The sequence below is a fragment of the Cydia amplana genome, chromosome 21 (genome assembly GCF_948474715.1).
Source record: "Cydia amplana chromosome 21, ilCydAmpl1.1, whole genome shotgun sequence".
Lineage (NCBI taxonomy): Eukaryota > Metazoa > Arthropoda > Insecta > Lepidoptera > Tortricidae > Cydia > Cydia amplana.
In genome coordinates this window covers 5,176,686-5,193,434 of record NC_086089.1, presented here as the reverse complement: position 1 = coordinate 5,193,434, position 16,749 = coordinate 5,176,686, and the positions used below count along the sequence as shown (strand labels likewise).

Sequence of the window (16,749 nt, the reverse complement as noted above, 5' to 3'; positions counted from 1 at the left end):
GCGAAGGGATATCGTCTTCTTTTTCCTCGCGTTGTCCCGGCATTTTGGCCACGGCTCATGGGAGCCTGGGGTCCGCTTGGCAACTAATCCCAGGAATTGGCGTAGGCATTAGTTTTTACGAAAGCGACTGCCACTTGACCTTCCAACCCAGAGGGTAAACTAGGCCTTATTGGGATTAGTCCGGTTTCCTCACGATGTTTTCCTTCACCGAAAAGCGACTGGTAAATATCAAATGATATTTCGTACATAAGTTCCGAAAAACTCATTGGTACGAGCCGGGGTTTGAACCCGCGACCTCCGGATTGCAAGTCGCACGCTCTTACCGCTAGGCCACCAGCGCCATAGCGCGAAGGGATATCGTCCAATAGAAAATTTGAATTTCGCGCCTTTTTTACTGACAAGATTTGCTTGACCAGCTATAGATACTTACAAGTGACCAACTTCATGGGCAGCGACTATGATGCCCGAGAAGCCACCAGTATCCTCAATAATGGCCACAGAGTTAACCTTCTCCAGCCGTTTGTTCACCACGCATGCGCCACCGACGTACGCGAAACCTGTTCATAGAGCTTTTTCAAATTCCAACTTTTTTTTGTGCGTCCACATTAAGCCCCCTCCAGACTATGTGCGTGAATGCGCGCACGAGTGTGGAGGGGGCTTTAGGCTAACGAACGCTAAATAAGGATGCAGCTACATGACGGCTGCTTAGGGATAGTAGGTATCCAAATGTTCGTTTGCTTGGTGTGGACGCGGCGATAAAGAAAAACGTGCCCATAAAGATTTTTTTAAGGTATCCAAATTAAACCATTACGAAGTTGAGTCTTATTTCATTAAAAGAGAAATATAATTATTTTTTAGAGAATTCATTTCTTTTTAAATCTTAAAGTAAAATATCGGCACGCACAAATAAAAATTTAAAGGGAATTGAAAGCATTTGTAGCAAGTGGATGTTTTGGCTAATGGGATTGTCAGGGTAATGGGATTGTCAGGGTTTTTATAAAAACCGGTAAGCATCTTATCTACGTATAAGTTCTATAACAGTTTAGGTACTTACAGATGAGGTAGACTTAGTAAATATCAATATCATTATAATAGGTACTTATTAATACTTAAAAATATGTCCTAATAATTGGTGCTGTACAAAATATTAGAAGTTGGAAGTAAATACTTGTTAACAAACATGCAAAAGCTCAAGCGGGTTAAAGTTTTTTACACAAGCACGCAGCATTAAAATATACTTTTGCAAGCCAGCTTTGTCAGTAGAAAAAGGCAGAAAATATGAAAAATGTAGCCGTGGAGAAAATCCCCATACAAATTATGAATTACGCGCCTTTTTCTACTGATAAAGTTGGTTTGCCAGAGTATAAACCCAAAAACAACGTTTTAAACCCAAAAGTAAAACATTCTTCTATTGTTTATGGCTATTTAGAACTTCCCGCGTTTTTTTTATAATGACAGTTCTATTGCGGTCCAAATTAACAAATAAAGTTTCGATTGTGAGCGGTGTTAAATCGAGATTTTTATTTAGCGTCGATTACGATGTCTACATTTACGTATTACTCCGTACCCACTGACCCCTTGTCATTTAAGTAAGGTTGGGCCGACTGGTCTCTCTATATTACGCAACTTTCTTACTGTAATAGCAAAAGATACAAGTGAGTATTCCAGTGATCTTTAGATGCGGCGGAGTCAAAAGCTAAAGATCATCTTGAAGTTTACGATGTTATGGTCAGGTGATTTATAGTTTTTCATTAAGAATACAACTTTGTTGCCATAAAAGTAGGTACTTCATTTTGATTAAATAAAGGTCAGAATAGTCATTGCAATGGATACTTGGCTGGCATAACATGATTTGTTTTTTGGTCAGTATGTCAGTCAAACGGAGAGTTTAACGACGATATTCTTACCTACGAGTGGGTGACGGGTGACTTTAATGACAACATACTAAATAACATAAATACCTATAAAATGCTTCTCAGGTATGCATGCTTTTAGATTACATATTATTAAAATTGATGACGATATAGTAACCATTGCTTTTTACAAGTCTACTTCAGCACAGAAGAATTACATGTTGACACTATTAATGGATATGAAAGAAGAAACATATGAATCTAAACTACTTACAGTACAGTCGAATGATCTAAAACAGAATTATATACATATAAAACATTAACTGGAAAGGTTCATTTTACATGTATCTAGAAGAATGGACTGCTGCGGAAAGACAGATATTATTCACAAGGTGCTAAATGACTCGGATTTAGGTAGGGTCAAAAGTGACAGGTGAGGTCAAAGTGACGTGTACACAGAGGTGAGGGACTAGATGAGTCAGGCGTGCTTTTGGATGGATCTTTTAGGTTTTAAAACGCTACCTGCTGTCCCTCTATTGCACGCATCATTCGCATATTGTCTTCTGCACATGTCTAGTCTGAAAGCGCACGAAAATATAACTAAACACAAGTTCAATACAATTCGGACCTATCAAATCCTAATTTGTTAATCTAATGTGTTGTGTCTTACATTTAGCGCCATTACCAAATCCTTTACCTCTTAGATTATAAATTATGAAGCATTTAATATTCACTCTTAAGCTGTTAATGCCGCGCCTGTTGTAAACCAATCGCAATCCTTAGAGACCTCTTTTTTATTAAAGTAAATTACCAGCGGTGCCTTTGGTACAGCGACCACCCTTGCGTCGACGGCACATGTCGTATCTGTTGATGAAATCATTTGCCACGTCTTCATTTCATTGCTTCGAATTGCCAGGCAATGGCATAACTTTATTGTAAACTTAAAACTCTAATAATGGCGCCAAATTGAAGTTTAAATATTACGTATAGGTACTTACCTGAAATCCTGTTGCGTGATGCGAAAACAATATCAAGGATACAGTAGGTATAATAATTATAGTTTTTAAACGTATTAATATTTACGACAACAATATATTAATTTAAGTGTACAACATGAAAAAAAAAAGGAATTTAATTTCTAATTGACTGTGATAAAATATTAAGTGTAGGTAGGTACTTAATTTATATAAAAAATAAGAATGTGTAAAGAATAACACGTCTGTAAAAATATCACTACGATATGTTCACAACGCTATCATTAGTTTGTATTAAAATACAATACTTACTCGACTTTTTAACCAGATTAATGCCATTAAACCAGGGTTGACAGTTATTAGGTTCGCTAATTGTCTGGCATTTTTTTTTTTGTGTATTTATTACCTGTTGAGCAGTGAGCACCATTCATTCCTTATCAGATGAGCAGTGCAGGGATGTATATATCTCTTAGAACGAGAGCTATGTCTATAACTATCTATTCTAGTAGATAGATACGAGGGTAATTTGAGAAGTAACTTGTTTCGCCTACGTATAGATGGCGTTGGCGTCAACTCTGTATGTATTGATTTAGTTTAGTAATTAAACATATTTAATATGTGGCGTCATGTCATTTTTGGCAGGAATTTGACATTTGACAGTAGTTCAAACAAAACTGGTCTGAGTTACGCGGGAAAATGGAGAAAATTGGAATTCGTGGAGTTTTTCAGTTCTTTTTTTGGAAGGCAAAAATGTGAAACAAATCCATAAAAGGATTTTACCTACGTTGGGTAGTTCGTGTCCTTCCTAGGGAACGATTTGACTTTGCGTAAATGAGTTTAAGCGAGGCAGGACATGCATTAAAGATGCACCTCGCCCTGGAGTCCCGAAAACAGCACTTTTACCCGAAATCATCGATAAAATCCATGATTTAGTTTTAGCCGACCGAAGATTGAAAATACGCGAATTAGCTGAAGCCACAAACATCTCTTCTGAGCGAGTGCATTTTATTTTACACGACGATTTGCACAAGAAAAAGCTTTGTGTAAGGTAAGTGCCGCGATTACTGACTCCAGAACAAATGCGTATTCGCATGTGAACATCTGATGAAGATTTGCAGGTGTTTAAAAAAATCCAACAGATTTTATTCGCCGTTTTGTTACTATGGATGGAACCTGGATCCATCACTACATCCCGGAGACGAAATATCAGTCGAAACAATGGGCTGGTCATGGTGAGCCAACTCCAAAGAAAGCCATATGCATTCCGTCTGCTGGAAAGGTGATGGCGTCTGTGTTTTGGGACGCAAAGGGATACTTTTAATTGCCTACCTGGCCAAGGGAAAAACTATAACTGGAGCATACTACGCATCACTTTTGGATCAGTTACAGGCGGCAATAGCTGAAAAACGTCCAGGTTTGGCAAAAAATAATGTGATTTTTCACCATGACTACGCTCCAGTGCATTCAAGTCGTGTCGCTGCACAAAAATTGTCGGAGTTACGATTGGAACTTCTTCCACACCCTACTTATTCACCAGATTTGGCTTCGTCGGACTATCACCTCTTCCCGAAACTGAAAACATTTCTCTTAGGGCGAAATTTTAAGTCCGTTGAGGAGGTTATATGGGAGGTCAATGCGTATTTCGACGCCCTTGAAGAAACGCACTTCCGTAAAGGCATAGAGAAGTTGCAGACTCGTTGGGACAAGTGCGTAGAACTTCGGAGGGATTACGTAGAGAAATAAAATAAATACATTTGCAATATTATTATTTTTTGATATGAAACCAAGTTACTTCTCAAACAACCCTCGTATGTCCAGTTCGGCGCACCTGATTGATAATGATTGGTGGTTATTACACTGGTTAAAAAGTCGAGTCCAAAAGGTACTTACTTGGTGATTGCAACAGCAATGTCGTAGACTGGCAATCGCCGCTCTCTGAACAAATACTTGCCCATGTCAGTGAGCGCGGCGGCCGAGTCAATAGCGTCACGGCCAACTCTATTTCTTTCCAAGTAGGGTGTGGCATCACGGCCCTGTCAATGTTTAAAAATATGAATGTTATTTATAATTAAAATATGTACATCAATTTCACATTTTCGTGTCCTTAATATTCCTAAATATATTTTTAAAACGGGTGTAATTATAAAAACTAAATCCATAACACGTCATTGGTTATAATTTTTTTTTTCAACTAAACTGCATGACTAGATGAGACGTCAAGATACGGCATGCTAATGCCCACAAGATGACACCCTGTTGTCACTTCTATTGCTTAAGTTGCGAGAATGTCAGGTAATGGGACAGTACGAGCACTCCGAGGTCAAGTTCATCAAAATTGCAGGTGTTTTTAATTTATTCAAATGCATGCACGTCTTCTTGTTTGGTCTATCGATAAAATCATTGATTTGCATAGTCGCGTTTGAGATAATAACTATGGCGAGATCTTTAGATAAAATATTGTCTTTTTAGGGTTCCGTAGCCAAATGGCAAAAAACGGAACCCTTATAGATTCGTCATGTCTGTCTGTCTGTCCGTCTGTCCGTCTGTCCGTCTGTCTGTCCGTATGTCACAGCCACTTTTCTCCGAAACTATAAGAACTATACTGTTGAAACTTGGTAAGTAGATGTATTCTGTGAACCGCATTAAGATTTTCACACAAAAATAGAAAAAAAACAATAAATTTTTGGGGTTCCCCATACTTCGAACTGAAACTCAAAAATTTTTTTTTCATCAAACCCATACGTGTGGGGTATCTATGGATAGGTCTTCAAAAATAATATTGAGGTTTCTAATATCATTTTTTTCTAAACTGAATAGTTTGCGCGAGAGACACTTCCAAAGTGGTAAAATGTGTGTCCCCCCCCCCCTGTAACTTCTAAAATAAGAGAATGATAAAACTAAAAAAAATATATGATGTACATTACCATGTAAACTTCCACCGAAAATTGGTTTGAACGAGATCTAGTAAGTAGTTTTTTTTTATACGTCATAAATCGCCTAAATACGGAACCCTTCATGGGCGAGTCCGACTCGCACTTGGCCGCTTTTATTTCGATATTGATCTTAATTTTCGATTATGATTTTATTAAATTGAGAAAATTGGCAGTTTGACTAACGCCTTCGTCGTATGATGTTGAAAAAAGTATATAGAAACGTCAATGTCACTTAGACATTTACAAATGGCGGTATTTTCCGAATAAGTTTTGTGGTTAAAACTTTTGTCCAGCCGAGTCTTGTTTTCTTATAATATTTGGTGAAATATTGTACAATAATGGCCAATGAGGCAGTGCTAAAATATTTAGTGGACACAAATCGCCCATATTCGTGTGCAGACGTAACAGTAAACCTCCGTGGTGCTTTTTCGAAATCCGCTGTTCAGAAGGCGTTAGACTATCTGAGTGAAAATGCCAAAATTCGTTGTAAATTGTATGGAAAGCAGAAAGTTTACGCAGCCATACAGCTGGACAATGTTATAGAAGAGGGAGATACCGTAGGTAATATAGTGTGAGCAGTATTAACGCTTAAAATGTCTCGGCCATAGTCATATTCAGACAAAAAAAAACAATGTCTCTAGGGGATAATATTAATAAGTATTAAGGTATACCTAATTGTTTGTTATCGCTTTTACAGACTATGATGCTCAATGCAAGTCAATAACTGAAGAATTATTAGAAAAAACCAACACTCTTAAAACAGCAGAAGCAAACTTAAAGACAATCTTGACCACTCCCACAACGGATTCAGCCAAGTCCCAAATAGAGGAGCTGAAGGGGAGAATAGAGGGCTTCGACAACAAATTGAAAGTGTTGAGTACTTCCACTAATGTTATTAGTGCTGAGGAAAAGACGGCTATTATGAGCCAGCATGAGAAGTTCTTGAAAGAGTACAGGTAAGAATAAATACTGTTTATATTTACCCTGTAATAAATCAGTTAACCTACTTCAAAAGATTAAGGCAAGAGATTTTATATAAAATTATTTTTGTTTTGTATTATTCTATTTATGATTATACATAAGGACGGATTACTTTAAAGCTTGTAATTTGTAAAACAAATGCAAGCTTATTTTTAACTCTTTTTTTAAAGCATTGCTTACAATTTACAAGCATTTATATAACAGGCCCATGATACCTGTACTATGCTATGTCTTACTAAGTTAGTGAGACTAGATTTCAATTTATTTATGTATGATTGTACCTATATTATAATGTCATCAAAATTGTTGGAAAAGAAGCTCAAAAAATTATTTAATATATATCCCCAAATTCTTCTACAACACATTGTTTCTAAGAAATTATTAAACTCAATCAAGGAAATAATCATATTGAAAAATCTAATGTTTGTATCTGACATCACGGAACATTATAAAATTAATATGAATTTTAAATTTGCTTTATGTACTTTTAATAATCTTATAGCATAATTAATAAGTTAATGAGTTAATTAATGTGTAGAGTAAGTAATAAAATTGCCAATTCTCTGTAAAGGTCTACACTTGAATGTTTTTATGTCTTTGCTAATATACACCATAAGGAAAGCTATAAAATTCAAGGAAGAAGAGACATTTTATTGATCTTATCTGATAAAAAAAGCATAAAAATGGTATCATATTTTTTTTAAGTAAACAGTTTTATGGTTTGAAAACTTAAAGGAGATTCTTGGAAAAAGCGCGTATCTTTTAAAAATTACCTATTTAATTAGTCTTAAATTTATTTTGTATGTAATTTGCAACAAAAACACTCCATTTTAGACCTTATTAGAATGATGTAAGGTACTTATAGGATTGCTCCTTCTCTTCATTGGACATATTTGAGTCCTGTTATTTGTTAACACAGCAAATCCTTGGATATCTATCCCTAAAATGATGAGGGAATAGAATGATGGGGTTGGCAATTGTCAAAGGTCTGTACGGGTATAAAGGTCAGGCGTGTCTCACTCCGCGATTTCGTCGCTTTGCTACAGGTAGCTAAAAGTACATCCATTCGGCCCCAATTTTGGGGAAAGCCATAAGCCGCGCGTGGCGCTGTCGCCACCTAGCGGCCAGTGCTGATCGTAACAGACGCGTTTTGTTAGAGAGTGAGTCTTCTGTACTTAGTACTGTTATTTATTCTGTGCCTATACATGGCTCCAGCATAGGTTTTACCTGCTTCTAGTTTTGTAAATAATTCCTACGCCTGCTAATGGTAAGCGACGTATCATTATAATGTTAAGGTAACATTGCCTTAATCTTTTTTTCAGGAGCCGTAAAAGAATTTCGACCGACATTATAGACGCCGTACTGGAGGGCTACCCGAAATCTAAGAAGAGTTTGCTAGAAGAACTTTGTATTGAGACCGACGAAATGGCTAATATTAAATTGATGAATTAAATTTGAATAGTACTAAGTGTTTATGTTGATTTGTGTAATGTGAGGATTTACTGTAATAAAACTGTTGTTACATGACATAGGTACCTTAAAAAAACTTGTTTTTCTGAACTCACACTCATACACAATATTATCGTTTGATATTTACTACTAGCAACTTATTATTGATAGAAAAGCTGTAAAATGTAACAAAAAAATCCTTCTCCCAGACAGCCAACATAGATGGCGCCATTGACATATATCCAGACATATGGGTAATAAGACTGGGGCCAGTACAGCGGTGACACGCACACGAATTCAAGCCAGTTGTGCTGTCTATGCGTCTATATAATAATATTATTGCGTCACGTTGTATCTTAACTGAATTGTCAAACGTCAACTTTTGACAATCAAAGTGGGACGCCCACGTTGCCCAAAGTTGCCCAGCAGTGGGACGTAGACTTATAAATTATTATGTTCTAAAGGACTCACCCTGGATATAATGATACCAGCGATGGATATCCGAATCCTGGGCCCCTTCAGCAACTTGTACCGCAGGTCCACTCCGTTCCAGAACGAGACGAAATATCGTTTTATTTGAACGTTGTCGCCGTTGTGTAATCTGTAATAATAACATTTAACATAATAGACCCCGACCGATATAAAAAAAAAATCTCATAAATGAGTGTGACCTTCCGAGACCTCATTAGGAAGATATTTTATGTATTTACTTATCGAAAAAACTAGACAAACGTTTGCGGTTTTGTTAAAAGCCTTTTCTAGTTCACTTTTAAGCATGACGTGTTAACAATATTTTTAATTTTTTCAATATTACCTATAGTTTGTGGGTTCACACGTATCTGTGGGTAGGACCGATTGGCTTTTTTAAGTTTGAAAGATAAGATACTATAAGATAGTTTTTATTAAAAGATAAGGAAGTTTTGGCACTGATAGTTTGGCAGTTTTGGAACTGTACACTGTACAGTGAAACTTTGTTTAAATCAAAACAAAGTTTCACTGTACAGTTTAAATCATAATCGAGGTTAAAATATAGTGCAAAATGTGAAATATATTAGTAGGTAGGTACTAAAGTGTGGTGGGAATCCCAAATGGTCAAATCAAGGTAAATGCGGTGAAAACAGGTGTGTTGAATGAGGACTGGAAATATATTATGATTTTGCGGCTTTCAAGTGGGTATAATTAATAAGCATTGGATAGGTCATTCTTTTATAGGTACCTATTTGAATATTAAGTAACGTAAGACTCCGTCGATTTATGAACATCCCTAATGTTATAATTATCTGCAGTTCCTTAGCTGAAATGGCAAAAACGATTTAAATTACTCGAAAAGTTACAAACTATAGTTGTTTATAGGAATAGTATACTGTACATATCTTATTAGGCAAGCCAAGGTTTAGGCTGTCAAGTTAGTGTTGAGGGTAGATTTAGGCATAGCCAGCAGCATCAGAGGTATTTTAAGGCTTTTCACGCATTAACACGTGAGCAAGGCGACAGATTTAACAATGTACTTATTCATTATGTAGGTAATGTACCTATTTAAGTAGGTAAAAGTGCGTTAGGTTGCGGCGTCAGTGTGTGAATGATCGCCTAAATGAACCAAGTGACCTGCAGTAGACTAAGTATACTGTTAAGAATTACAAGCACCATCAAACTCAGATTTCTGCAATTGATTCAAGATAGCTACTCGCTGTTAATGGTGTAGGTACTAAATGTCAAAGATGGGATAGGTTTTATACAAGACCTACAAATACTACGTACTAATTATTAGCTAGACTAGATAGGGGATACCATAGAACACCAGAAACAGGCTTCCACTTACCTGTAACCGTCATAATCTACTATGACAAGGATCTCCGGGTAGATGACGTACGGCGCGTCCCGTTTTCTTCGCGAATGCTCCGTTGAGCGTTTCGTCCTGAACCTTTTCCCGATGTGGTCTGGCTCCATGAATGCTGCGGACAAATATAGTAATTGGGTTAATCAACTTTTTCTTGTTACACGTTGCTATGGTTACGGTCTCCTGAGAGTCCTGAGTCACTCTTAAAATTCTAGGTTTTTCGTATTTAAATGAACCAAACTTGCATTTTATGGTAGTTATAAGACCTTTCCATAATGGGACATCTAACTGAGCATGTTAGCAGAACATGGTACAGCAGTTCTTCTAACAATCTATGCTACTATTGTCTCCTCGCTGATGGGACAGAATAACAATAAGAAATAGTTGATTGATCCAATTTATAAATAAATAAGTAAATGTGAAATAAATTTTTAACACACTTTTACTGCTAACTGTACTTCTTCGCATGTTGCATATCTGTCAGGTCCAGTCAGCAATACTATTCGCTTAGCACCATTGCATACAAACTTCTATGCAGGGCGGGTCACTTTACCCTGCTGCTGAGTGTACCTAATAGCCTTTCTAACAAGCCTAAACTCGGTATGTTTGTGTTTTTCCACCGAGGAGTTCCGTTTACTACCTTCCGGCTACATCATCAGATGAGCTACATGTCAACATATTATTGCTTTATCATCGGAATAAAAGAAGTAGATACTTCAAATTAATGTATGAAGCTGTATATCTCTATAATACAAAATGTAAGGTAAGGTATGTTGAGATTGTTGGGACACGTGGAAAGAATGAGTGAATGAAAGGTTGACACAGAGAGTGTATAAGGGAGAAGTAGAAGAGGGAGTTGGAAGGGGCAGACCTCGGCGGACTTTCTCTGACCAGATCGGGGAAATCCTGAAGAAAGGTCAGGTCAAGAGCACCCTAAACCGGCGAGCGTGTATGAAACCAACGGAAGCGAAAGAGGTACCTATGTCAGGATCGTAGTAAATGGAAATCCGTGGTATCTGCCTACCCCTCCGGTAAATAGGCGTGATTATATGTATGTAGGTATACGAAGTGAAGGTAAATAAAAGCGCGTTAATACTTTGTAAAACGGATATATTGCGTACGGTGACCACCACTTCGTAGGTGGCAAAACTAATCAAGATAAAATCAAAACATAATGAAGAGTGGCCAACATAAACTAAGATAAAATCAAAACGAATGCATGAACTTTTCAACCGTATTATTTAAAGGTCGTGACAAAATTAATGACGAATTTATAATTCATGTTAATAAATTATCGTATCGTAATCGTAAAAATACTAATTTAAAGGTTTAGCTTTTTTTAAGATGTTAAGTTGTTAACATTTATGGAAACCATTTTATAACAAACTACAATAAATACCTATCGAATAATATATTTCAAGAAGACCACAAACATTTTTGCTGAGTAAAATAGCCAGAGTTTACGGGAAAACACAAAAAGCTGTTATACTTACTTAAATCAGTTGGATTACGCTTTTTGTCACTAACGAAAAAAACCTACTGCTGCCTATGAACCCGGTGTACTTAGTGGTCAAACATGGCGATATATCACACCTATACGTTACCAGTTCCAAGATCAAACACGTGACGTTAGCACTACAGACTGACTCACATGTGGAGTTATAGTGATCCGGAGTGAGTACTATGGCCAAAGTGTGACCGAATGAGAAGTCAAACCAGAGGATTGCATCTCATGATAGTACTAAATTAAACTTCGAAACAAATGATGATGTTATAGGGTGGTCATTTTTGCATTAGGCTGCATTACAGATTGCGCTCTATAAAGGGTTAAAGGCCGAGCCACACCGGCTGCGCAGCCGGTTTATCTCGTCGGAGCTGCGTTGCGTGCAAGTCACGCGTACGCGCACGTCACGCACACGTCACGCAAGCGGTGTGTCCTCTCTTATGAGTTTTCGTATTCTACAACGCAGCGGGACGCGTACGTGCACGTGCACGTCTACGCACACGCATCCGGTGTGGCTTGGCCTTAAGGGAGCCATGATGCCAGTAGACAATAATGACATTAGGTACTATAAGTCAAATATGTCAATTTATGACAATACTGTAATCAGTGCGAATGAGACACAGTCCTCTGGATTGATTCTCTTTTTCGGACCGTTTTCTCTGGTCTTCGGCCGTAGCACGGTCGCATTTTTATCACTTGTCACCATGCCTGTCACGTTCTAACAAGTATGTAAGTGCGAAAGTGATGCATGGGCATAGTGACAAGCGATAAAAATGGAACCATGCTGCGCCCGCTGCCTCGGTCAGTCTATCTGTTTTGGTCGGTGATAAAGATAAACCCAATTTTGATTAGCAAAAAAAGCATCAGCATCAAAAGTAACAGGTCATTCTATGCGTCAAACAAAAGATATAAGTCCCTGTATGTATACGCAGAATAGAAGATACCTACTGTAGAACGTGAACTGAAGGGGTATGTCTCTATTTGGAATATAATTTCAGGATGGCAGATACTTTTGGAGCGTTGTGTCATCCGCTAATATTGATGATGACTGTACATCCGTGGACTCACGTGCGTGGAAAGCATGAAGCTGTCACATTATGCGGCGGCCATCTTTATTGCACGGCTTGTTGTTTTGTCACGGCTATATTTATAAATGGATGGTTAATTGATCGGTTATGGATGTTTGTCGTAGGGCTTGTTGGTAAACAACTTATAATGGTAGTATCTGATGGTAAGATTTTCCTCTGTTTACATTGTCATGTTTTTCCGTCATGGAGGTAGTAAAATACGCTAACTATTATTTAAATTAAATATGTGCAAGTTGTGGAAAGTATCAAAAAATTCTCGGAAATTTCAGAAAAAAATTGTAGGAAACTAAGGAAACTTTTACTTTGGAAACGGTAAATTTCGATCCTCATACAGAAATATGAGAAGTTTCCAAAATTTATCAATGCAGAAATTTCGAAACATATCAACGACACATATCAGTAATTTACTCGTAAACTAGGTACTTAGGTAATCTAAGGATTTTTTCCTGCAAGTTTAGGAAATCATCAAAAAACTAACGGCGTTATTCATAAACGGCTGCTAAGTTTATCAGCTGATGATTATCGTTTGTCTATCTATGGCATAACGACAGATTGGGACAAACGACGATCATCAACTGATTAACTTCGCAGACGTTTATGAAAAACGCAAAAGGTACCTATTTAGATATTACCCAAATGAGTTGTTTAGTTCAATGACTTTATTCATAATTTGTGTATTTTCAAAACAGCATCCTAACCAGTAACCACGCGCACATTGGCAAACAATATTGATCCGAATATTGATCTGTTTGTACTGTCCAGTTTTTTTCCTCGATTAATTAAAATATCATGTTTATTTGCCATTGATCTTATCGTATCGTATGAATTAAACGCAGTTCACCATTTAATTAAATAGGTATTATATTTTCGATGTCCTTGAGATCGCTTCCTGTAGGTAAGTAAAAAATGGCGGTACCTATCATTATCATACATTTCAACTGGTCCCGTAGACAACATGCCAATCGCTAACGCTCCGTAGGGAACGAAACCCAACTGTCACTGTCACACTAATATGGAAGAGTGATAGAGAGACAGAAAGCGATTCGATGGCGAAGCGATAGCGATTGTCACCTTGGCTAGGCTGCGTGATCAGAGGGCCTACCGCGAACCACGATCGACGTGTTGCCTCCCTGTCACACGTACAAATTTACAAGTCCGACAGAGAGGCAATACGTACAACGTGGTTCGCGGTAGGCCCTCAGATATCAACGTTTTTCGTGTTATTTATTGCAATTATAGAGTTGGTCCCCTATTGCGTACCTATGCAAAAATAGGTTGTCGCCTTTTGCGTATTATTATGAGATGAGGACCGGATTTGGGTTTGTTTTTGAACGTTCGTGACATGACCCCTGTCAGTGCTGTCACGTATAAGTCGCGTATAAGTAACGATTCGGCAATATCAACAAAGAACTGTTACCTTATACAAAACCTCTTTATTGCACAACCTCAATAAAACATTTACAGAGAGACACACATCATACATGAAGACAGAGGTAACAACAGGCGCTCTTATCGCTAAAGAGCGATCTCTTCCAGACAACCTTTAGGTATATAGGTACCTACACAAAGTTAAATCGTACAGAATGATAAAGCGTGGTCGTTCTAAACGATTTGCTATGTCGCTACTTAAGTCTTAAAAAAAGACAGAGTTTTTTAAACGTAATAATACATTTCAAAGGATTTTACTAAAGTATTAAGTAAATCAGGTACTACGGACAAGAAAACTCTTACACGTGTAAGGCTGTATTTATATTTAATAATATAATAACACAATAGCTCATGACATGACTAAACCAACTGCAATTTTGACGAGTGATTGATGTCGTTCGTTACTAGGTAGTTAAGACTAGATAAAGTTAATACATACCTACCTACGACATGTATGAAAAATGTTGTTTTTGTTACGTATAATACACTTCAAGGATATATAAGTATGTAAAATTTATGTATAGTGACGATAACCAATAATATCTGGGAGATGAGACCGAACAAAGCTCGGAAAACATATAAAAACTCAAAAATGTGCGGTTTTCCAGGGATATATAAGACCTAGCTAGTTAGATCTATTTTTCGCCCCCGAAAACGCCCCATATAGCAAATTTCATCGAAATCATTAGAGCGGTTCGAGATCCCCGAAATATATACCTATATAAATAAATAAACAAGAATTTAAAGGTATTACAAGAATTGCTCGTTTAAAGGTATTAGATAGCATACGTATAGGTACATATATCATAAAATAGCGAGCTAAAAACTAAAATATTATACAATTTTCATAAACCTGTCCCCGAGGTCATCAAAACGTTCTCCTAGTGTCACTGGCATAAATATTAGGCTTAAAATTTAATATTTTCACCACACCAGCTCGGAAAGACTTACTTTGCACTTGAAAAACTGATAGCAAAGTTGCATTTTATTCACATGTGAGGCAAAGTAATCAAATGCAAATTTTGAGTTGTTTTCTTATGTTGACTGGTAGAATTGACGTTTAAATGATGATTTTGGATGATAAATATTTAATAACATTCATTTGGATTTGATTTTGTTTGATATTTTACATTTAATATTTGCTTCGGGTTGGTGTGGTGAAAAATTTTGTGTTTCACTCGGGGGCAAATTTTATTTAACCCTCGTGCTTTGAAACCCTCGTAACGCTCAAGATTCAATTTTTCGAACCACTCGCTACGCTCGTGGTTTAATTTTGAAATCTTTCGCTTGCTCGGGTATCAATATTAATTAGCACGAGCGGTTAAATAACAACTTTGCCCCCTTGTAAAACAAATAACTATTTAATTTCTGTCGCCCTTGTGACAGCGAAAATAAAAACAAAAGGATGAACCTTGCCCTTTAAACTTGGTATTAGAATCCGGGTATTAAGGTAAAACTTAGAACGGAACTTAATACATTCCATATTTTACGACGACATTTATATTTTAATATTTTGATGGCCCTTTTTATGTGCAAATAAATGATTTGATTATATATAATGCTAATTAATAAAATCAACATATCCGGGTGGAAGGTTATCATTGTTTTGCGAAAGAACGCCGGTTGTGCAACTATATTTCATGATATAATTTGTTATATTATCTATTTCAAAGTAGCGCCAATAACAGAAAAGCTGACGGAAAAACGTCTGAGGTGGTACGGTCATATACAGAGGCGTTCAGTAGACTACATGGTTAAGGTAGCGCTCGATATTCCACCGACGAAGCGAGGACGTGGAAAACCACCTGCCACCTGGCTGACGACGGTTCAGCGAGACCTGAAAGACCTCAATATAGACGCCGACCTTGCACTCAATCGTGCAGAATGGAGGAAAAGAACAGGGAAGGCCGACCCCAAGTAAATGGGAACAAGGCCTAGCAGGATGATGATGATAGCCCTCTTAATAAACAATATCTAGGAGACCGAGCTTTGCTTGGAAAACATATAAAAACTCAAAATTGCGCGTTTTTTCATAGATAAGACCTAGCTAGAGCGATTTTTCGCCTCCGAAATCCCCATATAGCAAATTTCATCGAAATCGTTAGAGCCGTTTCGGAGATCCCCGAAATATATATATAAATAAACAAATATACAAGAATTGGTCGTTTAAAGGTATAAGATAAGATAATTAGTTCATGTAGTTACCGAAGGCCAATAAATCACCGAACCTAAATTTCATTCGTTTATTTTGTGTAGGTACCTATTGTGTTAAGGGTTAATTTTATTATTTCTGACCAAATAAACATTTTTTCTATTTTTCTTATTTCAAAACATTGGGCAGAACACGTTCCTTTAAAAATACTTTTTCAGAACGAGGATAGGTTTAAAAAAAATCTTATCCTAAATTACCATTTACTAATCTTTGACATTATGTCTAACAACCATATTATGTGTGTTAGCTTTATCAGGCGTGGCTCACTCCGCGTGGCTCACTTCGAGCAAAGCGACGACGCTTTGCTACAGGCACAGATTATATTTAAATAGTTCTTACGACTACAGGTAGCTAAAAGTACATCCGTTCCACCCCAATTTTGGGGAAAGCCATAAGCCGCGCGTGGCGCTGTCGCCACCTAGCGGCCATATCTGTGCTGATCGTAACAGACGCGTTTTGTTAGAGAGTGAGTCTTCTGTACCTAGTACTA

General features: G+C 37.2%; 2 protein-coding genes and 1 long non-coding RNA gene across 7 annotated transcripts in view; 2 read left to right on the top strand and 1 right to left on the bottom strand.

Moving 5' to 3' along the window:
* LOC134657883 (uncharacterized) overlaps positions 1 to 16,749 on the top strand; it is a 485,626-nt gene that overhangs the window by 116,020 nt on the left and 352,857 nt on the right. The window lies entirely within an intron of this gene.
* Positions 1 to 16,749, bottom strand: part of LOC134657799 (A disintegrin and metalloproteinase with thrombospondin motifs like) — a 231,981-nt gene that overhangs the window by 8,653 nt on the left and 206,579 nt on the right. For 4 of the 5 annotated variants that reach the window (XM_063513359.1, XM_063513354.1, XM_063513357.1 and 1 more), the window contains exons 7-11: positions 10,010 to 10,142; positions 8,662 to 8,791; positions 4,718 to 4,860; positions 2,376 to 2,431; positions 431 to 557 (exon numbers count right to left, since the gene is read on the bottom strand). In XM_063513359.1, the coding sequence (XP_063369429.1) occupies positions 431 to 557; positions 2,376 to 2,431; positions 4,718 to 4,860; positions 8,662 to 8,791; positions 10,010 to 10,142 (589 nt within the window). Of the gene's footprint in view, positions 1 to 430; positions 558 to 2,375; positions 2,432 to 2,664; positions 2,718 to 4,717; positions 4,861 to 8,661; positions 8,792 to 10,009; positions 10,143 to 16,749 lie in introns of all 5 variants that reach the window. The other variant, XM_063513358.1, reaches the window with a different exon arrangement.
* On the top strand, positions 6,008 to 8,248 carry LOC134657840 (homologous-pairing protein 2 homolog). The gene is made up of 3 exons (XM_063513418.1): positions 6,008 to 6,321; positions 6,458 to 6,716; positions 8,064 to 8,248. The coding sequence occupies exons 1-3, from the start codon at positions 6,099 to 6,101 to the stop codon at positions 8,191 to 8,193; spliced, it is 612 nt and encodes a 203-aa protein (XP_063369488.1). The 5' UTR covers positions 6,008 to 6,098; the 3' UTR covers positions 8,194 to 8,248.

Excerpts from the sequence above, each read along its gene's own strand:
- LOC134657840 (XM_063513418.1), top strand. The coding sequence starts at position 6,099 with ATGGCCAATGAGGCAGTGCTAAAATATTTAGTGGACACAAATCGCCCA. Across the intron at positions 6,322-6,457 it reads AGAAGAGGGAGATACCGTAG|ACTATGATGCTCAATGCAAG; the intron begins GTAATATAGTGT and ends TCGCTTTTACAG. Across the intron at positions 6,717-8,063 it reads AAGTTCTTGAAAGAGTACAG|GAGCCGTAAAAGAATTTCGA; the intron begins GTAAGAATAAAT and ends TCTTTTTTTCAG.